General features: G+C 37.5%; 1 protein-coding gene across 7 annotated transcripts in view; it reads left to right on the top strand.

Moving 5' to 3' along the window:
• The window catches only part of RUNX1T1 (RUNX1 partner transcriptional co-repressor 1), a 137045-nt gene that overhangs the window by 90208 nt on the left and 25858 nt on the right, over positions 1 to 20979 (top strand). For all 7 annotated transcript variants that reach the window (XM_082434182.1, XM_082434179.1, XM_082434185.1 and 4 more), the window contains 4 exons: positions 76 to 257; positions 14759 to 15009; positions 19321 to 19406; positions 19944 to 20145. In XM_082434182.1, coding sequence (XP_082290308.1) covers positions 76 to 257; positions 14759 to 15009; positions 19321 to 19406; positions 19944 to 20145 — 721 coding nt within the window. The remainder of the gene's footprint in view (positions 1 to 75; positions 258 to 14758; positions 15010 to 19320; positions 19407 to 19943; positions 20146 to 20979) is intronic.

Here is a 20979-nt window from a genome sequence, read left to right as displayed (position 1 = left end):
TTTGAAAAGTGGAGTAGGTCCACTGGGTAAAAGGAGCCTTTGGGCTATCCTCTCATTCCTGTCATGCCCCTGCAGGCCAACTTGCCTCTTCTGCAGCGTGAGCTCCTCCACTGCGCAAGGCTGGCCAAACAAAACCCTGCCCAGTACCTCGCCCAGCATGAACAGCTGCTTCTGGATGCCAGCACCACCTCACCTGTTGACTCCTCAGAGCTGCTTCTCGATGTGAACGAAAACGGGAAGAGGCGAACTCCAGACAGGTGAGAGGGAGGAGGACCCCAGACCTGCAGTATGAGGACATGTTTCATGTCATGTTTAAACTGCTGACCGACACCTCTTGCAAAATAATAATAAGCTAGAGTGGCCATCTAGGGAATCTTGCTCTGGCCTGGGGTGTTACAGAGTGATGAGTCTCTGGCCTGTGTCATTTTAGCTTTTTGTGCAGGTTAATCTTTGCTACTTGTAATTTTTTTTTTTTTAAGTTTAATTGACCTACAACACTATGATATTTCCAGATGTACAATCTAGTGACTTGATTTTTCTATGCATTACAAATGGTCACCACCACTGCTTGCAGTATTAAAGGAAAAGGTAAAGATGAATGATATTCAAATATGCCAAGTGCCACTGATGGTTATTAGACACACAGTCAATACAGGCATACCTTGTTTTATTGCACTTTATTGTGCTTCACAGATACTGCTTTTCTTTCTTTCTTTCTTTTTTCTTTTTCTTTTTTTTTTAAAAACAAATCGAAGGTTTGTGGCACTCTGCATGGAATTACTCTATTGGCACCATTTTTCCAGTAGCAGTTGCTCATTTTGTGTCTCTGTGCAATTCTGTGAGAATTTGGTAATTCTCACAATATTTCAAACTTCTTCATTATTATATTTGTTATGGTAATCTGTGGTCAGTAATCTTTAATGTTAACCATTGTAATTGTTTTGGCATTTTTTACAAATAAAGTATTTTTTAAATTAAGGTATATACATTTTTTTTTAAGACATAGTGCTACTGCACAGTTAAGAGACTACAGTATAGTGTAAACATAACTTTTATATGCACAGGGAAACCAAAAAAAATTGTGTGACTGGCTTTATTGTGATATTTGCTTTACTATGGTGGTCTGCAACTGAACATACATTATCTCCAAGGGTATCCCTGTATTAAAATTATCATTTACTATGTAATTCATCCCAACCACATATTTTACCCTTCAGTGTTAGGAAACTTGTTATTCTAAGTTTTCTCAAAACATGGTGGTTTTGAAATCTGGCCTAAGCACAATGCAGTAGCTATTTAATTTGGGTTTTATATGAACTAAGAGAAAACTTCTGGGAAGCTAGATGGACTGAGTGAAGATAAGAGTTAAGTAATAGAACTTATAGATGACATTTTTGCTGAAAAATTTTATCAGTCAATATTCATTCTATCAGGTACTCTGCTCTAATAACTGAGAATTCTAAGAAATGTAAAATAAAACCCCTTCTCCATTAAACCTTACGAATTAGTTGTTGAATAAGGCATACACATGAAACTTCCAATGTACCTTACTGAAATAATTTTCCTGAATACCTCAGCCTCATATATAAATATTTTCTAATACAGGAATATAAAGTCTTATCAGCATCTTGCATAGTATTTGTAAAATATGGAGAATCTTAAAATGAAACTATATTCAGAAACTTATTTGTTATATGCTTTGTTTCCTTTTTCTACTTATCCATTCACTCTTTCTGCATTTTATCAGGGAAGCGTAGACCAGCCTTTGAGAGGTTAACACCCTGGCACAGATTCCTAGGAGCTTATGATCCTTGGAGCTGCTCAGAGACATCTATCTGTGACCAACTTAGCTACCCTTAAGTGTATAGTTGCTTTGCAAATCAGAATGTTATTAAAAGCCAGCCAGTTTACATACAGTTATTATATAATCCTCCGTTAAGTAGTTATTATGCTACGATCTCTGGAATTTTTCTCCTCTTGACATAGGATCTCTTAATAGTTTAAAACGCCTAAAGCAAAAGATTAAACGTTAGTTTACTTCTGACGTACTGTAGACCCACCTCCATACATGACCTACCAACAGTGCTACTTTCTTATTTTCGCAAGTTGTATTTCCATAGTCATATTTAAGCATTTAGTACTTTAGCTTTTAAAGTCAGCTGCTTAATCCAGGTGTCTGAGTGGTGTGTCTACATGATACTAAAAACCAAGAAGCAGCCCAAAGATAGATGATTCACATGTGTATTCCTGTCTGATCCTAACCATTTACCCTGCAGGGAATCAGTACTATGTGCTGGTATTGAGATGTTTCAGCTCCATTTTTCCAAGATAGTGTGGTAAAGGAAATTAAGGAGAGACTAGATGGAAAATTGGGAAGAAGAACATTTATTTGGGTGGAGGAGAGGATAACAGGGAAAGGTTTAGATAGCTGTGATAAATGTAAAGGTAATCCTATAGGCAAAATTGGAAATGGACACAATCTATTCTAGAAACTCTAACTGCTAAATAACCATAACAGGCAGAATGAAAACTTGCTTTATCCACTTCTCTATATTCCCAGCACTTTTCTCCACTGGTTCTTTCCCATTGTTTTATATGTGAATATACTGTGACTTTAGACCTCCCTTGAACAGTGCTGAGGTAAGCCCTTGGCAATGTGCTAACATTGATATGGAAACTTCATATAAATTCCACAGAAAATCAGCATTTTTGTTTTGATGATCTGTAGCTGTGTGTGCATGCATGTTTGCATTCAGTCAGGTAGAACTTTCTTAAAAGAGCCTTCAGTGTTTTTCTCCCTCTGGTTATCCATAGAAAGTTGCTGGAGTCAGAATTCACACAGTTGCTCTCTGGGTGGAACATTCTTTTTCAAGTGGAACCCTGAAGTGTGCGTTATAATGGAAAGATGGCAAATGGATTTCCTTAGAGTTAGGAGGAAGGGTAATGAGACTATGTTGTGTAAATACATTTTTATCTTGTGGGAATTTGATCAGAGCCAAGAAAATATGGGCCTCTACAGTATTTCTTTGCATATATTTTCTGCATCTTGTTTGCATGTGCATTTTCCTCTTCTCTGGTTATTTATCTGTATATCCAGATCTACTATATGAAATTTTATAGAGTATGGAGCTGTTTGACAGCAGAGCTTTTTTTTTGTTTTACTGAATGTTTTGTTGGTGCATATGGTCTGACATGGATGAGCAGCCACGGTGAGATTTTGGAGTCTATTAAACTGGCTCATTAAAAAGATCAATCTGTTTCTGTAATAACACTGGGAACCATCAGTCAGTAAAAGAGGGAAAAACTGACACCTGAGGAGAAAACACATTTTGATAATTTGTTCGTGACATGTCACGAACAAAAGCGCGCTCTATATTTTGTTTACAACTCTGGGGCTTAAATTCTGTGATGATTGCTGATTTAATCTACTAAACAGTCCTCACGTATTTCAGGGATGGGTTTTGGCAAATGTAACTTCTCATCCTTAAATGTGATTGTCACTGGTTATATTTTTTCTTTTTTTAAGCATTACTTTTATTTACAGAGAAATGAATACTCTGGGGAAGTCTATGGATTTTTTTTTTTTCCTGTATGGAACAGTAAAATTTATTCTACTTCTTTTAAAAAATAGCTCTAGGGTGAGTCCCTGAACAACTATACTAGATTTGTAGGTCTGTGGTAGAATAACTTAGAACCCAAATTAGACAATTTTCATTTAAAAATCGTGCTATTTTTTTCCTAAAATGTTAGAGAAAGTTAATAGAAAGTTCTGATTTCTATTCTTTGGTCATATGTAAAAGTTTACTGTTTATCTTGCCATTTTGTGATGGGAAAAGCTGAGGAAGGGAATACAGACCTTTTTTGGAGCTGATTAAATGAAGAGACCACTTTCAAACAGAGACTAGAAGTTGAGTCCTCTTTAAAACTGCTTACCATGATGGTCATGAAAACACAGTTTCAAATGGAGTGAGGAGGGAAAGAGCAGTTAGACAAAGGCTGCATTTTTTTGAGACTACAAAATAGTTTAAAATGACTACGTTTAAAAGGATACATTTTTTTTTTGGTTAATTATCATTTGATGTCTTTTCTCACAGCTTTGATGCTGCAGCTTTTGTTATATTTGTCTTTAACATTGTGCTCTCACCTGTCATGCCGATTTTCTGACTCAGAATCTTTCTGGCTTAAATTGAATGATCATTGGTTTTGTATGGGTAACACTGTCTCCACTGCCTTCCTCCCCGTTTCAAGTGATTTATGTTAAATATTAATCCCCTTCATCTATCTATCTCTATATCTATATATTTATATATAATCATATTAATGTAATTATGCTTTAAATTACTCTCAGTTTAACACGTCTTGGTTTTTATTATGAAGGCCAGATGGTTGCATTAATATGTATTTCCTCCACCCCCAATTATTAAACATTATTTTCTAAAAAGATTTTCTTGAGCTTTAGAACTATGTAATTTGTTAGCTGGGAGCAATCTTATAGATTTACGAGGCCAATCCTTTATCTTGAGAAAACTAAGGCCGAAAGAACTTGCTTAAAGTTACAGAGCTTCTTAGTGGAGAAATTTACCTACCTGAAATCTTCCAGTTGCACATAATATGATTTAATGTGCAGAATGTAAACAAGGAAAGCTTAACTAAGAATTGTGTCTTTTTCCCTCCTTACTTTCCCTCATTTATTTTTTCTCTGTAATTGCTCACGTGGGCAAATGCAACAGTATAATATTCTGAGGTTTTATAAATTTTTATAATGATAGAGGATTCACAGTAAGCCAGATTTCCTGGCTTCATGAGTAAACTAGAAAACACTGAATGTTGGAGGGTCATACGGCAGTCTTTTTGAAACCGTGTTGGTTGAATGTATAAGATTTGTCAGCAAAGAACACACCAGCTGAACCTATTAAATACATTTTTCCTTTTCTGCAAAATGAATGAGATTTCAATATTTTTGTCTTTCTAAAGAGAAAAGATAGGTGCACTTTATAAGGAATTGTAGGGACTTCCCTGGCGGTCCAGTGGTTAAGACTCAGCACTTCCAATGCAAGGGGCATGGGTTCAGTCCCCGATCGGGGAACTACAATCCCACATGTCACGCGGCACGGCCAAAAAAAAAAAGAAAAGAAAAATTATAAGGAATTGTAGAATTAATTGACTATGCAAAAAAGAGTTAAATTTTTATTATCTGCCGCATTCAGTTTTCTGTGAAAAAATATAAGGGATTTATATTATATTCACACATTCTTGTTTTGTGTTGCATTTTTTAATGCATTCATCAGTTTCAAGAAGAGAGTAATCATCCCTGTAGAAATGATTTTTTCTTTTTTTTGTATTAGTCATATCAATTGTGGAGGCTTCTAGTGAAATTGCATTAAGTTGCATTTACATGATGAGAAAGATTGTGTGGCTGTAGAGAACATTTTGGTCTCCACACTCCAGCCTCAGCGTAAACTTGCTACTTATTTTTGCTGCTCTCCTAGGGTCTGGCTTTGCTGAACATTGTTCATGCCTTAGTCTATATTCTGACTGATGGTTTCTGTTCTTTGCACTAGTTCTTATATATAATAATTCTATTCATACTTTGCAGGCTAACTCAAGACAGGTTCTACTATTTGAATGAAGGCTTCCCAATCATGAATATTATAATAACGGTTACTATTTACTGAGCATTTAAGATGTGCCAGGCCCATGCTAAATAATTTACATATGAACACACAGCACTTATTTCCTGACAGTCCTATTGCATAGGTTCATGCTGGCTGGATAATATGTCTGAGGTCACATGGCTTGTAAGAGGCACTGATGGGATTCTAAACCCTAGGTTCTCTGACTTGAATGCCCACATTCTTTTAACTATGTTTGTAATACCCCAGCCTCTGAACGCCTCAACTTGAAAAATAAGTGCTTTGGTTAAGTTGTTGAATGCCAAATATGTGTTAGGCTCTTTATGTAGAGTCTCTCATATAGTCCTCTCAGTAGCTCTGAAATAATTGCCCCTATTCTGTGACTCATAGAGATTAAGCCTCCTCAGTTCGTATGGCCAGCAAATAGCAGAGCCAAAATTTGAAGCCAGCTCCATAGCCCCTGCTCTTTCAAATGTAGTGATCTTTTTGCCTTCTGATCTCCCATACCACTTTTGTACTCTTTTTATGGTACCTACTGAGTTCAGGTCCTGCGTAACAGTATAGAAGTCTTATACCACTAACTAAACTGTGTTTATGGTAAAAAATTTCTTGCTAGCACGCTTCCAAAAAGCATGTAAGTCTACTACTAAACCATAATCTTAGGAGGGTGTTGGGGATCATGTCTTGCTTACTTTTGTATGTCCAGTAAAGCTCAGGATAGTGCATGTTACACATACCGGCTATCTAAAACAAAACAAAGCAAAACACCACAAACACAAAACAACAACAACAAAACACTAGTTGAACAAATAAATAATCAAAATTAAACTTTAATACAGTCGTTTTTAGCAGTATAGCAAATGGCCCTCTCCCCTAAGAGTTTTTTTGCTTTCTTGTTTACTTTCTTTCTATCATTTTAAAAGATGTGTCTCTGAAACACCTACAGCCATGAAAACAGCCAGGAACAAAGTGCCATGATTGATTCACTAACAAGAAAAAATTAGAGGGCTCCAGTTGAAATGTGTAGATGACAGATTAGAATAAGAAAGCGTAGTTCCACAGGCTAGAAAGCCCAGAGATAAACCCACACACATGTGGTCACCTAATCTTTGACATAGGAGGCAAGAATATACAATGGAGAAAAGACAGCCTCTTCAATAAGTGGTGCTGGGGAAACTGGACAGCTACATGTAAAAGAATGAAATTAGAACGCTTCCTAACACCATACACAAAAATAAACTCAAAATGAATTAAAGACCTAAATGTAAGGCCAGACACTAAAACTCTTAGAGGAAAACATAGGCAGAACACTCTATGACATAAATCATAGCAAAATCCTTTTTGACCCACCTCCTAGAGTGGAAATAAAAACAAAAATAAACAAACGGGACGTAATGAAACTTAAAAGCTTTTGCACAGCAAAGGGAACCATAAACAAAATGAAAAGACAACTCTCAGAATACGAGAAGATATTTGCAAATGAAGCAACTGACAAAGGATTAATCTCCAAAATTTACAAGCAGCCCATGAGCTCAATATCCAAAAAACAAACAGTCCAAAAATGGGCCCAAAAATAGAACTACCGTATGACCCAGCAATCCCACTACTGGGCATATACCCTGAGAAAACCATAATTCAAAAAGAGTCATGTACCACAATGTTCATTGCAGCTCTATTTACAATAGCCAGGACATGGAAGCAACCTAAGTGTCCATCATCAGATGAATGGATAAAGAAGATGTGGCACATATATACAGTAGAATATTACTCAGCCACAAAAAGAAACGAAATTGAGTTATTTGTAGTGAGGTGGATGGACCTAGAGTCTGTCATACAGAGTGAAGTATGTCAGACAGAGGAAAACAAATACTGTATGCTAACACATACATATGGAATCTAAAAAAAAAAAAAATGGTTATGAAGAACCTAGGGGCAGGACAGGAATAAAGACGCAGATGTAGAGAATGGACTTGAGGACACAGAGGGGGAAGGGTAAGCTGGGGCGAAGTGAGAGCGTGGCATGGACTTATATATATTACCAAATGTAAAATAGATAGTGGGAAGCATCCACATAGCATAGAGGGATCAGCTCGGTGCTTTGTGACCACCTAGAGGGGTGGGATAGGGAGGTTGGGAGGGAGACGCAAGAGGGAGGCGATATGGGGATATATGTATACATAAAGCTGATTCACTTTGTTATAAAGCAGAAACTAACACACCATTGTAAAGCAATTATACTCCAATAAAGATGATAAAAAATAAATAAAAATAAAAAAGTAAAAAACAAACAAAAACCAAAAATGGGCCCAAAGCCTAAATAGACATTTCTCCAAAGAAGACATACAGATGGCCAACAAACACATGAAAATATGCTCAACATCACTAATCATTAGAGAAATGCAAATCAAAACCACAGTGAGGTATCACCTCACACCAGTCAGAATGGCCATCATCAAAAAACCTACAAACAATAAATGCTGGAGAGGGTGTGGAGAAAAGGGAACCCTCCTGCACTGTTGGTGGGAATGTAAATTGATACAGCCACTATGGAGAGCAGTATGGAGGTTCCTTAAAAAACCAGGAATAGAATTACCATATGACCCAGCAGTCCCACTACTGGGCATATACCCTGAGAAAACCATAATTCAAAAAGATACATGTACCGCAATGTTCATTGCAGCACTATTTACGATAACGAGGACATGGAAGCAACCTAAATGTCCATCAACAGGTGAATGGATGAAGAAGATGTGGCACATATATACTGGAATATTACTCAGACATAAAGAGGAACAAAATTGAGTTATTTGTAGTGAGGTGGATGGACCTAGAGTCTGTCATACAGAGTGAAGTAAGTCAGAAAGAGAAAAACAAATACCGTATGCTAACGCATATATATGGAATCTAGAAAAATGGTACTGATGAACTTAGTGGCAGGGCAGGAATAAATACGCAGATGTAGAGGATGGACTTGAGAACGAGGGGAAGAAGAGGCTGGTATGTAGTAAGAGAGTAACATTGACATACGTACACTACCAAATGTAAGGTAGATAGCTAGTGGGAAGCTGCTGCATAGCACAGGGAGATGAGCTCGGTGCTTTGTGAAGACCTAGAGGGGTGGGCTAAGAACGGTGGGAGGGAGGCTCAAGAGGGAGGGGATATGGGGATATATGTATGCATATAGCTGATTCACTTTGTTGTACAGCAGAAACTAACACAACATTGTAAAGCAATTATACTCCAATAAAGATGTATTAAAAGAAAAAACAAAAACGTGGTTCCAGACAGCAGGAGCAGTAGCAACTGAATACTTCAGCAGTGGTCAGAAATTAATGAAGACAAGGGGACAGTCGCTCCCAGGCAGTCTGACTGTTCAGCAGATGGAGAGCTCCAGGGACATGTGCCTCAAGGTTTCCACCTTCTCCTTGGAGGAGGGAAGGCTCTGGGAACCCACAAATTGTAATCCTGAAGGGTCCAGGTATCTTGTTTTTGTCTGGAGGGGCCAACATCTACCTGCATCTATCTTATTTACTCCAGAAGGTGTTAGTCTGCTGCTCAGGAAGTTATCTCCTAGGTTGTGGTTCAGCAATAGAGAGATGGAAGGCACTTCCTTCCATGTGGCCCAGTAGTGTTGGTCCTGTGTCACTCAGTGCTTTGTTTTTCACCATCTAAACATCCCACTTCCTGCAGGGTGATATTTCTGCAAACATAGAAATCCCCGCAGGTTGTCCATGAAGAATCAGGTTTGATTTTCTTTTTAAGGAAGCAGGGGAATTTATGATGTATTTTGTTTCAGATATATTATTCAATACCAATATAGGGTGTTACATAAAACTCTTATCTAAACTCACCTATTTCCTAAAAATTCCTGAAGAGACCTTTGACTGAGTTGTGTTTTGAAAATATGACGCCCTAAATGACCACTCCCCCGCCCTTTAATTCAGTGTCTAGTCTTTCTGTGGAAGCCTTAACAAACTGCATGTGTTAGAAAAAGGAAGGAAGCTTTGTTTAAGATTAAGTTATTAATGCCTTTGGGCTTTACTTTAACAGAACTGTCACCTCCTGAGATTTAGATGTATGCTTCTTTCTAAAATACAAAAGTAAAGAATTGTTTTTTTTTTTTAAAGACTCAGCCAGTATCTCAGCCCTGGTTCTGGCTGAGATGCCTGCAGAGTAAGACGAGGGCATGATAAGGCCAAGATAATGTGTCCTGGGGTAGGGCAGAAGGACCTATGCCAGAGAAGCTTATGAGACCAGCAGCAGGACTTTTTTTTGGAGAAGAAAGTTATAGAGTGACTTTCAAGTTTCTATTTTGGTGGCTAAGTAGAAGGTGGCATAATTGACTGCTGCAGGAAGTACCAGAGAAAGACAAGGTCAGTTTAGACATGTGCCGTTTGAAATACGTGTGGTCAGTTGGAGAAGTCAACCTAAGGCATGTATTTATTTGTAACAGGACTAATATCAGAATTTTTAAGTTTCTTCCTTGCCATTCTCAGGTTTATTATGCTGTACCAATTTGCCTTTCCCTAGAACAATCTTTTAGTGCTATTTTCCCCACTTAAAAAACATTTTAATCTAGAAAAAAACTTATGTCTGTTCCTGTCATGTAAGAAATTGATTGGTCCTTTTATTCTAGTTATTGCCACGATCTTAATAATTTCTTTCTTCATTCTTCCCTATTTTCGTGTTACTAAGGAATTGTCAGTGCATACTAGCCTATTATGACATTTAAAATATTTTATATAAAGGAAAGTTTTTTAAAAAGTTTGTTTTCTTTCTCAAATAAGTCAGTTTACAGCCTCTGTTTTGAGGAGCTGAGAGAGAACAGCCTGAAGTGGGGTAAGCTGTAAATTAGGTTGTCTCTTAAGTGTTTTTTTTTTTTTAAACATGTATTGTTTCCTATTAGTTTCATTTTACTGGGCAAGAAACTGAAGCCAGGTTATCTCAGGGTCACACAGCTGAGTCCTGAGCAGTCTTCTACTCTTAGGACATCAGACCCTGAGAGAGAAGTGATTGGGATCTAATTGTTGAAGTAGTTAGGTTATATTCAGGAAAATTTCTCCTGGAAGGGAGATAGAATATAAAAAACAAACCAAAAAATGCCTTCTAGAAACCCATGAGACATGACAGACTTCCCACTAGAATTTGAGTTATTTTGAGAGTATGCTGGTATGGGACAATGAAAAGTATTTGTTAGTTTTGCCTAATACATTTTGAGAAGGTAAGAAACATTCAAATTTGGAATTTGCCCCCAGGCAAATGAGGTTTTAGATAGTTTTAGGCATTTCTAAGAAGCAGACAAACAAATAGCAATTAAGTTGTTTTGGTTAGCTTTCTGGAGTACATCCTTTGAATAGGGTTGGCTTTATAGGTAGACATGAGTCATTGGAGGAAGCACAGGGAGATGTCTCATAACTATTTCTGTGGGCTGTTTGAATGCTTTGCTGCTAAAATATACCTGCCTCTGTGAGGTGATGAGCTTTATTGTTTCAATAGCTGCAAGAGTGCTAAGACCCAGAATAGGGACTGTCACTGCAAGGACGTGATAGAAATGACAGGACAGACTCAGGAGCTAGCCCTGCTTCTTAGGACATTACTGTCCTTGCTTTAGGAGGGAAAAAAGCTTCAGTACAGGCTCATTGAAGTAATAGCACTGATCAGAGGGTTGATCTGACAGCAAAGATAAATAACGTATCTAACTACTTTGAAAATAGGAAGAATTCTTCCAGTGTTGAATGTTCTTGTTATCTTTGAACAAGGAGACACAAAACCAGTAAGTTGAGTTGGTTTGACACAATTGGATCAAAGATGTTTTGATATTTAGAAATGTTTTGATGTTTATATATTTAGGCTGCTATAAGGTATTTAGAGAATATTTTCTATTTTTGCACAAAAAATCAGCTGTAAATAGTACGTTGTTCAAAGCAAAGAACAGAGAAGTTCTCTGTTGGTTCAGGTGGTTGACTTAGACAAAATTTGGCCAGTGGACCATTAGATTTGTGTGTTTCGATCTACATAACCATGACCTTTTATTTATTTATTTATTTACTTACTTATTTAAATTGAGGCGTAGTTGATGTACAATATTATGGAATTTTCAGGTGTACAACATAGTGATTTATAATTTTTAAAGGTTATACTCCACTTATAATTATTATAAAATATTGGCTATATTCCCTGTGCTGTACAAATGACATTTAGAAATAAATATAGAATAACTGAATTGCAGAGTTTTCAAAGTAGAAGGGACCTCAGAAATTATCCTAGTCCAGTGGTTTTCAAACTTGATTTTAGCAGCTTTTTCCTTCAAAAATGAAACCTTAGGTGGAACCTCAACTTTTAAAATAGATAAGAATGATAAGTGGGTTCCTCTGGCCCTTTAAATCTTGATTGTTTGGGGTAAAAGCTCTTTATTGCCCGCAGAATCCCTAAGCACCTCAAGTGGCACAGTTTGAAAACCACTGATCTAGTCCAACCCTTTCATTTTACAGATGAGCAAACTGAGGTCCAGAGAGGTTAAGTGACTTGTCCAAGGTCACACAGCTAGTCGTGGAAGAGCCAGGACTAAATCTCAGGTCTCTTGATTCCCAGTCCAGTGCTCTTTCCACTACACCACACTGCCAGTAAGGTAGGTGCTGTGTTGACATTATATTCATAGCTACTAATAGTCTTCAGTATTTTCCAACTGATTTATGCTGGAAATGTTTATGCATTGAATGTTGAAGTGTATTATTCAGAAATGTGTAGGATATGGAAATACAGATTAGAATCACATAAATATCCTCTTAGAAGATATATCTATCTAGAATGTTTCCATTCACTTTTAAAAATTATTTTGAAGCAGTGCATTGTAATGTTTGAGACATTTTAGTCTGGTCAATGATCAATATGTATGGAGTCAGAATATTTTACTGTTGTATGGAGTCAGAATATTTTACTGTAGACACTTTGACAGGAGCAGCATTGAGACTTCTGTTTGACACTCCCATGGGGACCATGCCCTGCTGACATTTCCAGTGTTGGACAGTCTCCTGGCTCCAGAACATCTTTCGCCAGCATGTATTGGGCATGTATTCATTTCCCATTGAACTCTGCAGTTTCCCTCAGTTCTTAGTGTGCCTGTACCTTCTATCTCTAACTCCTCTGTCCTTTATAATCTGATGTGTGCAAATTGTCACTGGGGCTCTACCCTAAAGGGACATAAAGGGCAATTCATTGTAGAATCCTCTAGCCCCTAATGATCTCTGTTGTCAAGTCAGTTTCCATTCAAATCCCTCCAGTTTTATCAGACAAAGACTATCCCTGGGCACTAGGAAAGTGGAAAAAGTGTCTAAAGTATCTAAACCTAACCAACCTAAAATCAAAAAAAGGTGTGCAGATGGAAATTCCCTGGCAGTCCAGTGGGTAGGCATTGCCATGGCCTGTGTTCAGTCCCTGGTCGGGGAACTAAGATCCCACAAGCCGCACGGCAAGGCCAAAAAAAAAAAAAAAAAAAAAACAGGGCACGCAGAAATCTGTAGCTACTGTGATTTGGTAGAATTCTTATGGGGAAATTTCCCAGGGAAAATAGATGCTGCCACTGGTCTAAGGATAGAGAGCTGGTCTTGTGAGGAGAGCCAGCTACTACGTAAAAAATTAGTTTGGGAGCTGTGCTTGCAGTCAAAGTGGAGGTGATGCATTCCTATCTTACAGACTATATTGAGTTCATCTCTTAGAGATACATTCAGTCAGAAAATACTTCTTTAACCCTACTTCTGTTTGAGAATCTAGGAGCAGTTATCAGGTCTCATTTATAGAATGTGTTCCTTCTGAAAGACAAGTACAGTTTTGTGTATCACATGATGAAATGCAGTCAGGGTGTGCCTTCCCTGCCCTAAGATCTCATGACTTCACACAGGTCACTTGTGCTCTCCGGGCATGTGTTTCCTCAACTTTAAAAGAAAGGGGTTTGCCCCGATATTTCTTCTAATCCCAGCTAGCTCTGTATGACTGCTGATTGATTATCTTGGTAGCCCAAGGTAATGTCAGTCCCAGACATACATTGTTTTATTGCATTAATTCAGTTAATTCAGTTTGATCAGTGCTTTCTAATAGAACTTTCTGACATCATGGAAATGATCTGTATCTGTGCTGTCCAGTACCGTAGCCACTAGCCACAGGTGGCAATTACACTTGCAGTGTGGCTATTGCTACTGAAGAACTGGATTTTAAACTTTATTTAATGTTAATTCACTTTTTTTTAATAAATGTATTTATTTATTCATTTATTTAATTTTTGGCTGCATTGGGTCTTCGTTGCTGTGTGCGGGCTTTCTCTAGTTGAGGCGAGCAGGGGCTACTCTTCGTTGCAGTGCACGGGCTTCTCATTGCGGTGGCTTCTCTTGTTGTAGAGCACAGGCTCTAGGCGCGCGGGCTTCAGTAGTTGTGGCACGCGGGCTCAGTAGTTGTGGCTCGTGGGCTCTAGAGCACAGGCTCAGTAGCTGTGGCGCACAGGCTTAGTTGCTCTGCGGCATGTGGGATCTTCCTGGACCAGGGCTCGAACCCGTGTCCCCTGCATTGGCAGGCGGATTCTTAACCACTGCGCCACCAGGGAAGCCCTGTTAATTCACTTTTAATTTAAGCAGCCACATGTGGCTACTGTATTGAACAACACAGCTCATAGATGTCCTCTGACATGGAAGTCAGACACAGCTTGGATCAGTGCAATAGGTATACCTGAAGAATTCACCAAAAGAGTGATGCTGTTGTACCTTGATGAATCTTCACCAAATACAGTTGATCCAAGGGTAATTTGTTAGAAATCAGGTGTTCACTTTTGAATGAAAATGTTATGTGCAGAGTGGAGATCTTGCTTTCTCTTATTTGTGACCGAACCACATGAGCTTCAACTGAAAGATGTTTGCTAATTTGATGAGAAGTGGAACATTTTCTCCTGTGCAGTCATGTGATCATTTAGGCCTCAGCATGGGTTTTAGTGAATTCCCACAGGTCTAGGAAGCTGAGTTTAGAAAGTTTCTGGCCAGTAAAAGAATATTCTGTTTATATTACAAGTTCAAATGTGAGTGTCCGAACTATGCTGGTTTCTGAGTACATTATGAAACAAACTCTTTTTCTTCCTCCCTCAGAACCAAAGAAAATGGCTTTGACAGAGAGCCTTTGCACTCAGAACATCCAAGCAAGCGACCATGCACTATTAGCCCAGGCCAGCGGTACAGTCCAAATAATGGCTTATCCTACCAGCCCAATGGCCTGCCTCACCCCACCCCTCCTCCACCTCAGCATTACCGTTTGGATGATATGGCCATTGCCCACCACTACAGGGACTCCTATCGACACCCCAGCCACAGGGACCTCAGGGACAGAAACAGACCTATGGGTAAGACTGAAGGATCTCTTCACTTCTTATGGGACTGTATGCTTCAAGACTTGCATCATTACTTCTCAGCTAAACTTGAGGCTTGATATCTGTGATGGGGTAAAAATTCCCTTTCTTTCCATAGTGTCTCCTTTATGAGAAAACTTTGTTGGTATTACTGTGTCCTTTAACAGCTGTGCTTTCTCTCTCTTAACTACTTACGTTCTTTGTGACAGCAGGGTATTATTTTGCGGGGGGGCATCTAAATACAACCTCCTCAACTGTATTAACATACGCAAAACAAGTGTTTAATTTTTTTTTTTAATATGAGGGATTTCGTATGTAGTTACTCTGCCACAGGTATTTTTAAAAAATCAGTTTCTTTCATTGTATCTTTTATTTGAGAGAGTCTCAAAGTTCATTTTGAGTTTTACAGTCTCTGTGATAGTCTGTATTTGAAAAATACAATATGGTATTATGTCGGTGGTTTAAGTCAACAGATGTTCTTTGAGGAATGATTTAGTACTTTTTTTTGTTTTCCAACTTAGAAGTGCCAGTGATTCAATTTAGTGTTGACAATTTAGTGTCAAAGATCAGAATACCAAAGAAGGAATGAGTTTGGGTAAATACATGTTCTGTTTACCTGTGTTCATTCCTTCTTTGCATAAAACTGTTGGAAGTGAAGCATGTAGGAGACATTGTCTTCTAAAGAACAGGTGCTCACCATGAAAAATAAGAAGGAAGACAAATAGGTAAGTTTTGATACATGATCAGTGTTTGAGGTGATAGCATTAGAGCACTGTTCCTGTTCCTGGGGCTTCTTGAATTCTTGATTTTTGGCGAGTCAACCTAGTGATAAACTGAGAGCAGTAGTCAGCCCTCTCTCTTGTCTTTTTCTGTCCCCTGAATCCATGCTGTCCAGCAGCAGGACTGCCTTTACCTCTTAGCTAGTTGCTGACAAACTTCCCTGACATGGGACGGTTTGGTGGGCAAGATACTGGAAGCAGCACAGGACGAAGTCCAAGGAGAAAAGCAGAACACAGAGCTGAGGGCGCAGAACTTGGGAAGCACGGCCAGTTCCCTGCCTGAGTAGTAGGACAACGGTTTTTTTAGCCACAGGCAGAGAACGTGTGGTGAGCAGAGGTTTATGTTAGACTTCTAACTGGGTTAGTAGGACATAGGGGCTTCCATATGTAGGGTCTTTTGCTTGAAAACACAACCCTCCAAATGTTTAGAAAGCAGAAAGGGAGAGTCAGGGTGAGGGGAGGGGCGATGGAGGCCCTGGATGTGAGATAGTAAAACAGTAGTTTCACTTCCCCACAACATCATTTCTACATTTATATAGTGTGTCAAATGGCTAAGCATATAATTTGTGCTTTCTTAATAACCAGTCTGTCTACTGTTCTCTCAGGTACCATTTCGAAGAGCTCTCAAAAATGGTTATGTTATTTCTCAGTCTGGATTGATATTTTGACCCTGAAATCAAATGCAATAACAGCTCCCTTCAAAGCAAAAGCCTTGCCATTTATTTATGACTAATGCCCTCAAACCATGATTGCTTGTTTTCAAACAGAAGTGGAGTCACCAGGTCATTGTAAGACCAATTCAAGATACCCCACTTTGTAAGTGCTAGGAAATGGCCTATTTCTTAGGCAGCAGATTCTATTTTATGAAATATTAGTTCCAGTACACTACAGAGTAATCAACAAGGAACTAATTATGCTTATATTCAATGATTATGTTTTCATCTAGTAATATAAAATATTCCTTTATGGGTTATATCTGTACCCACTGGTTTTATGTGATTATTTTTTTATCAGACCATGTTCCTTACTTTTCAATTATATTAGCTTATAAAACTAATAGTGCTAATCTTTATAAATATACGCAACTACTTAACCGTCCCTGAAGTCTGGCATAGTTTAGTATGTGTTAAAGTAAAGTAAAACCTTGACGTATGAGTAACAAATCATGGTGTTACATCAGGCTGCCATTTTGAGAATATAAAAATTGTCATAAATGTATACTTAGTCTGGTATGATTTATAAATGTCTATTATATGTAGAGACATATTTGCAGAGACGTGTACTCACTAGAATCTTTTAATGAAATAACTTTACAGGCAGCATTAGTTTATAAATAAACTTAGAGTTTCAGCCTAGTTAGGAATTGGGTAAGACTCAACATTAGTGTCAGATTGCCCACAAATGAAAATGTGTTTTAATGAGTCTGAACTGTTTTCCCCTAGTACATCCCTCTGGTATTATGGATATAAATAAAAATTGTGTGGTGATGAATATTTAAGTATCTGAAATAGAAAACTTAATAAATGTAAAAATTTGAGTTGTTTTACTTTTTCTTTTTAAAGATTTGGCTGTATCCAACAAATGACCTTCAGAGTTCAAAAGCAGCAAACATATGAGACCTGTATTTTTTCACCAAGTACTTGGGCTCAAACATGTTTCTAATGTACTTATTATTTTTCTGTTGTTGTTAAATGAGATGATGCTTAGCACTGTTCCACAAATGCTGTTATCCCATTAGCCACAGACATCCTATTGCTATTAATAATATTAATATTAATATTATTCCCGGTGGTAGAGCTCATGTCACTATTGATTTAATCTGCTGAATTTTTGAAACTTTTAAGACCTCTGAAGTTCTTGGTCTTTATATAGGTCAATATAGTAAGAAGCCTCCATCATGAATCTTAACACTGCATTTGTATCTTTATCACTCTCCAGTTGTTTTCTGTGATGACTCATTTCAATGGTAGTGCTTTTTCCCTAAAACACAGGCAAAAAATAAGTCAACAAAAATTACATATTTGCAAACATTTCAACTTGAAATTGTCACAACAGAGAAATAACTAAATATTACTCTTCTCCAGTGTCTTTTCTATTATGCAAATTATTAAAGCTTATTTGCAATTTTACTTTTTTACCAATAGGTGGCATTGACAATTTTAGCTTTAAAAATGTATTTCAGAATATATTCTAATTGGAGAGGAATGGTGCAGTGTTTTATATTTAGCTTTTAATTTAGTCTGAGAAAGCTGACATGTATGTGTCACTTCCATCAGCTATAAATTAAATTGTATTTCATGGTTGGCTGAAAAAAGTCATATGACTCATTATCTTTATTTCGCTAAATCAGCTAAAAGGGGATTTCTAACCACTCAGATTTCACAAAAAGTGGAATACAGTGTCTCATAACTTTTATTGTCATTTAACTCCTACATAACTCCCTCAGAAAAAGAGCCTAGGTGTCTAGAAGCCTAAACCATGTGAAACTTAATTTGCTATTCAGAGTAACAGTGAGAACTGGCAACCAAAATAAATAGTTTTAATTGTTTAAAATGGAAAATCTTGCCATAGCCTGGTGCCTTTCCTTGATAGTAGAACATGAGGTGTTTACACAATTTGTCAGAAGAGCCACACGTTTCTAGGTATCTCTGATTAGACCCTTTCACCCTGTCCCTTTAGGAAGACACATTTATTTTTTTATTTTGATAAGCATCCTTGCTAATTGCTCATGTTCGTTACTATTGTTCTCATTTGGTAAGTGTTTCCTTATTACCTTTTCATGGTAACATCTTAACTGTGATGCTAAAGAGCATTAATATTTATGCTGTGGACTACAAATTAGGATTTTTAGTTTTTAGCTTGGATTTATGGGGTATTTGTCCAAAATTATATCTGGTATGTTGATTTTGTTTTCATAGAGGATATCCAATTTATTTTTATTTTTTACTTTTTGATAAATTGAATGAGTATATTTTGCTTTTATGTTATGCAAGCCCTCTCTTCATGGCCTAATTTTATCACGAAGGTGTATGTAATAAGATTGTGTTCATTTATACTATGCTGAAATGTGGAATAGTTTTACCATGCTTGTTTTAGAAAAGCATATCCCTATTCATGTAAAACCATTTATGCTGTCTTCGTTTTTAATGCAGGAAAGCCACACTTTGAAACCACTTAATGTATACTTGTGGTTTCTGGTATTTATTAAGATTCAGGATATATTTATATTTTCACTTAGGGAACATTATATGGATAACTGGCTCAGGGCTTGGTATCTCCTCATGTGTAAAAGAAATGGTTCTGACCAGATGACGTCTAAAATTCCTTCTAGTTTTCTAACATTTTATCATTCTATGAGAGACCCATGAGGTAATTCTGAATCTGAATATGACTCATGCCTCCGTTCAAAAATCAAATATATTTTCACATCGTTTAGTTTGCCCACATAGTCTTTGCTAAGTGCCTATGCGCATATGGATTATGTCCTTAATGTTTTAGGGTGATTCAACCTTCTTTATATTTATAGGGTTGCATGGCACACGTCAAGAAGAAATGATTGATCACAGACTGACAGACAGAGAATGGGCAGAGGAATGGAAACATCTTGACCATGTAAGATGTTGGTAATCATTTCAAAAAATGTTTTGAAAACAACTGGAGTGAGGTGACATGATAAAAGTGTGGGGATGCTTTGAAGGTATTTTCTGCCATCCTTGAAAAAGTAATAAATGAGAATGTTTAAAGTAGAATATAGGATTTGATTTCTAAATTGATATCAAGGCCACTTATATAAGAGAAGTGTTTAGATCATGGAAAGGATTCCCTAAAGCCAGATCAGTGGGCTGCTGTTTTATTTGTAGAGAGTTATTGAGTTTATCCAGTAATGGGATTAGTATTTGGAAAGATGGGTTTACTTCAGCTGAAATCTCCCTGTCATGCCTCCCACATTTTATTCTCATTCCTATTGAGTTAACTCATCTATTGGATCTCTGTTTCAAATCTAACCTTTGAAAATATTAGACGGAAGCCTTCAGAATAAAATAGCATTCTTCATTGTCCTAAAATAGTTTGTTTCACTACCCACCAAAGTCTTTGAGTTGTGGTGATTGATATATCCTTCCTTTCTCCCCCTGCCCATTTCTCCCATAGCTGTTAAACTGCATAATGGACATGGTAGAAAAAACAAGGCGATCTCTCACTGTACTAAGGCGATGTCAGGAAGCAGACCGGGAGGAATTGAATTACTGGATCCGGCGGTACAGCGATGCTGAGGACTTAAAAAAGGGCGGCAGCGGTAGCAGCAGCCACTCCAGGCAGCAGAGTCCTGTCAATCCAGACCCAGTGGCGTTAGGTATCTTTTCTTCAGATGGACATATTGAACAGATACTTCTTATGCTATTAATGCTGAGTTTATTTTTAACTCGTCTTCAAAAATAAAGGCTATACAGGGAATTGTAGAACAATAAACACTTTATATCCTCAAATATGTCTTGTCTGTTAGGCAGATTGGCATAGAAAGAGGCAGTTACAAAAATTAAACTCCTTTTCTAGGTTAATGTTTTGGGCTTATGACAAAGCTTCAAAGCTGGACCAGAATTTCACATGAATCACTAAAATGCGTGCTCCTTCATAAAACAGCTCTTTGGACCCTGTCTCCAACCTGCAAAGACAAAATCTCTGGGAGTGGGCTTGGAGCTTCTAGCAAGCTCTCCGGGGAATTCTGCTGCACCCTAGTGTTTGAGAGTACTTTATCTCAAAACCCTTCCAGGAAGAGACCTAAGGGCTCTATAGTTTGCCCACTGCCACTTGAAAATTAGTGATAGAGATGTAGCTCTTCCATGACCTGAACTTAGATTGCTTAACCGTGATTTTATTAATTCTAGTAACTTACAGGACTATTAATATAGCAACACTTTAGAAATTGAATGCATACATGTAGCCGTATTTAGTATTGAGATTTGGGAATTGTTGGGGTTATAAATATAAACAATATAAATTGTTGGGGTTATAGGTTATAAATAGAATTGTTGGGGTTTCTTTACAAGTATATGGAAAGAAAATTTGAACCTGAAAGAATTTTTGAGTGGCCTGTGGACTTTTTCCTAAATTAATAATAAGCTACTGTCATTTACGTTGCTGGCCACTACTTGTGTATACAGTCTGAGCCAACTTAATGGAGATGGAT

This window comes from Balaenoptera physalus (assembly GCF_965194825.1).
Source record: "Balaenoptera physalus genome assembly, chromosome: 17".
NCBI lineage: Eukaryota > Metazoa > Chordata > Mammalia > Artiodactyla > Balaenopteridae > Balaenoptera > Balaenoptera physalus.
Note: the sequence above shows the minus strand (reverse complement) of the source record. Positions and strands in the feature narration are given on the sequence as shown.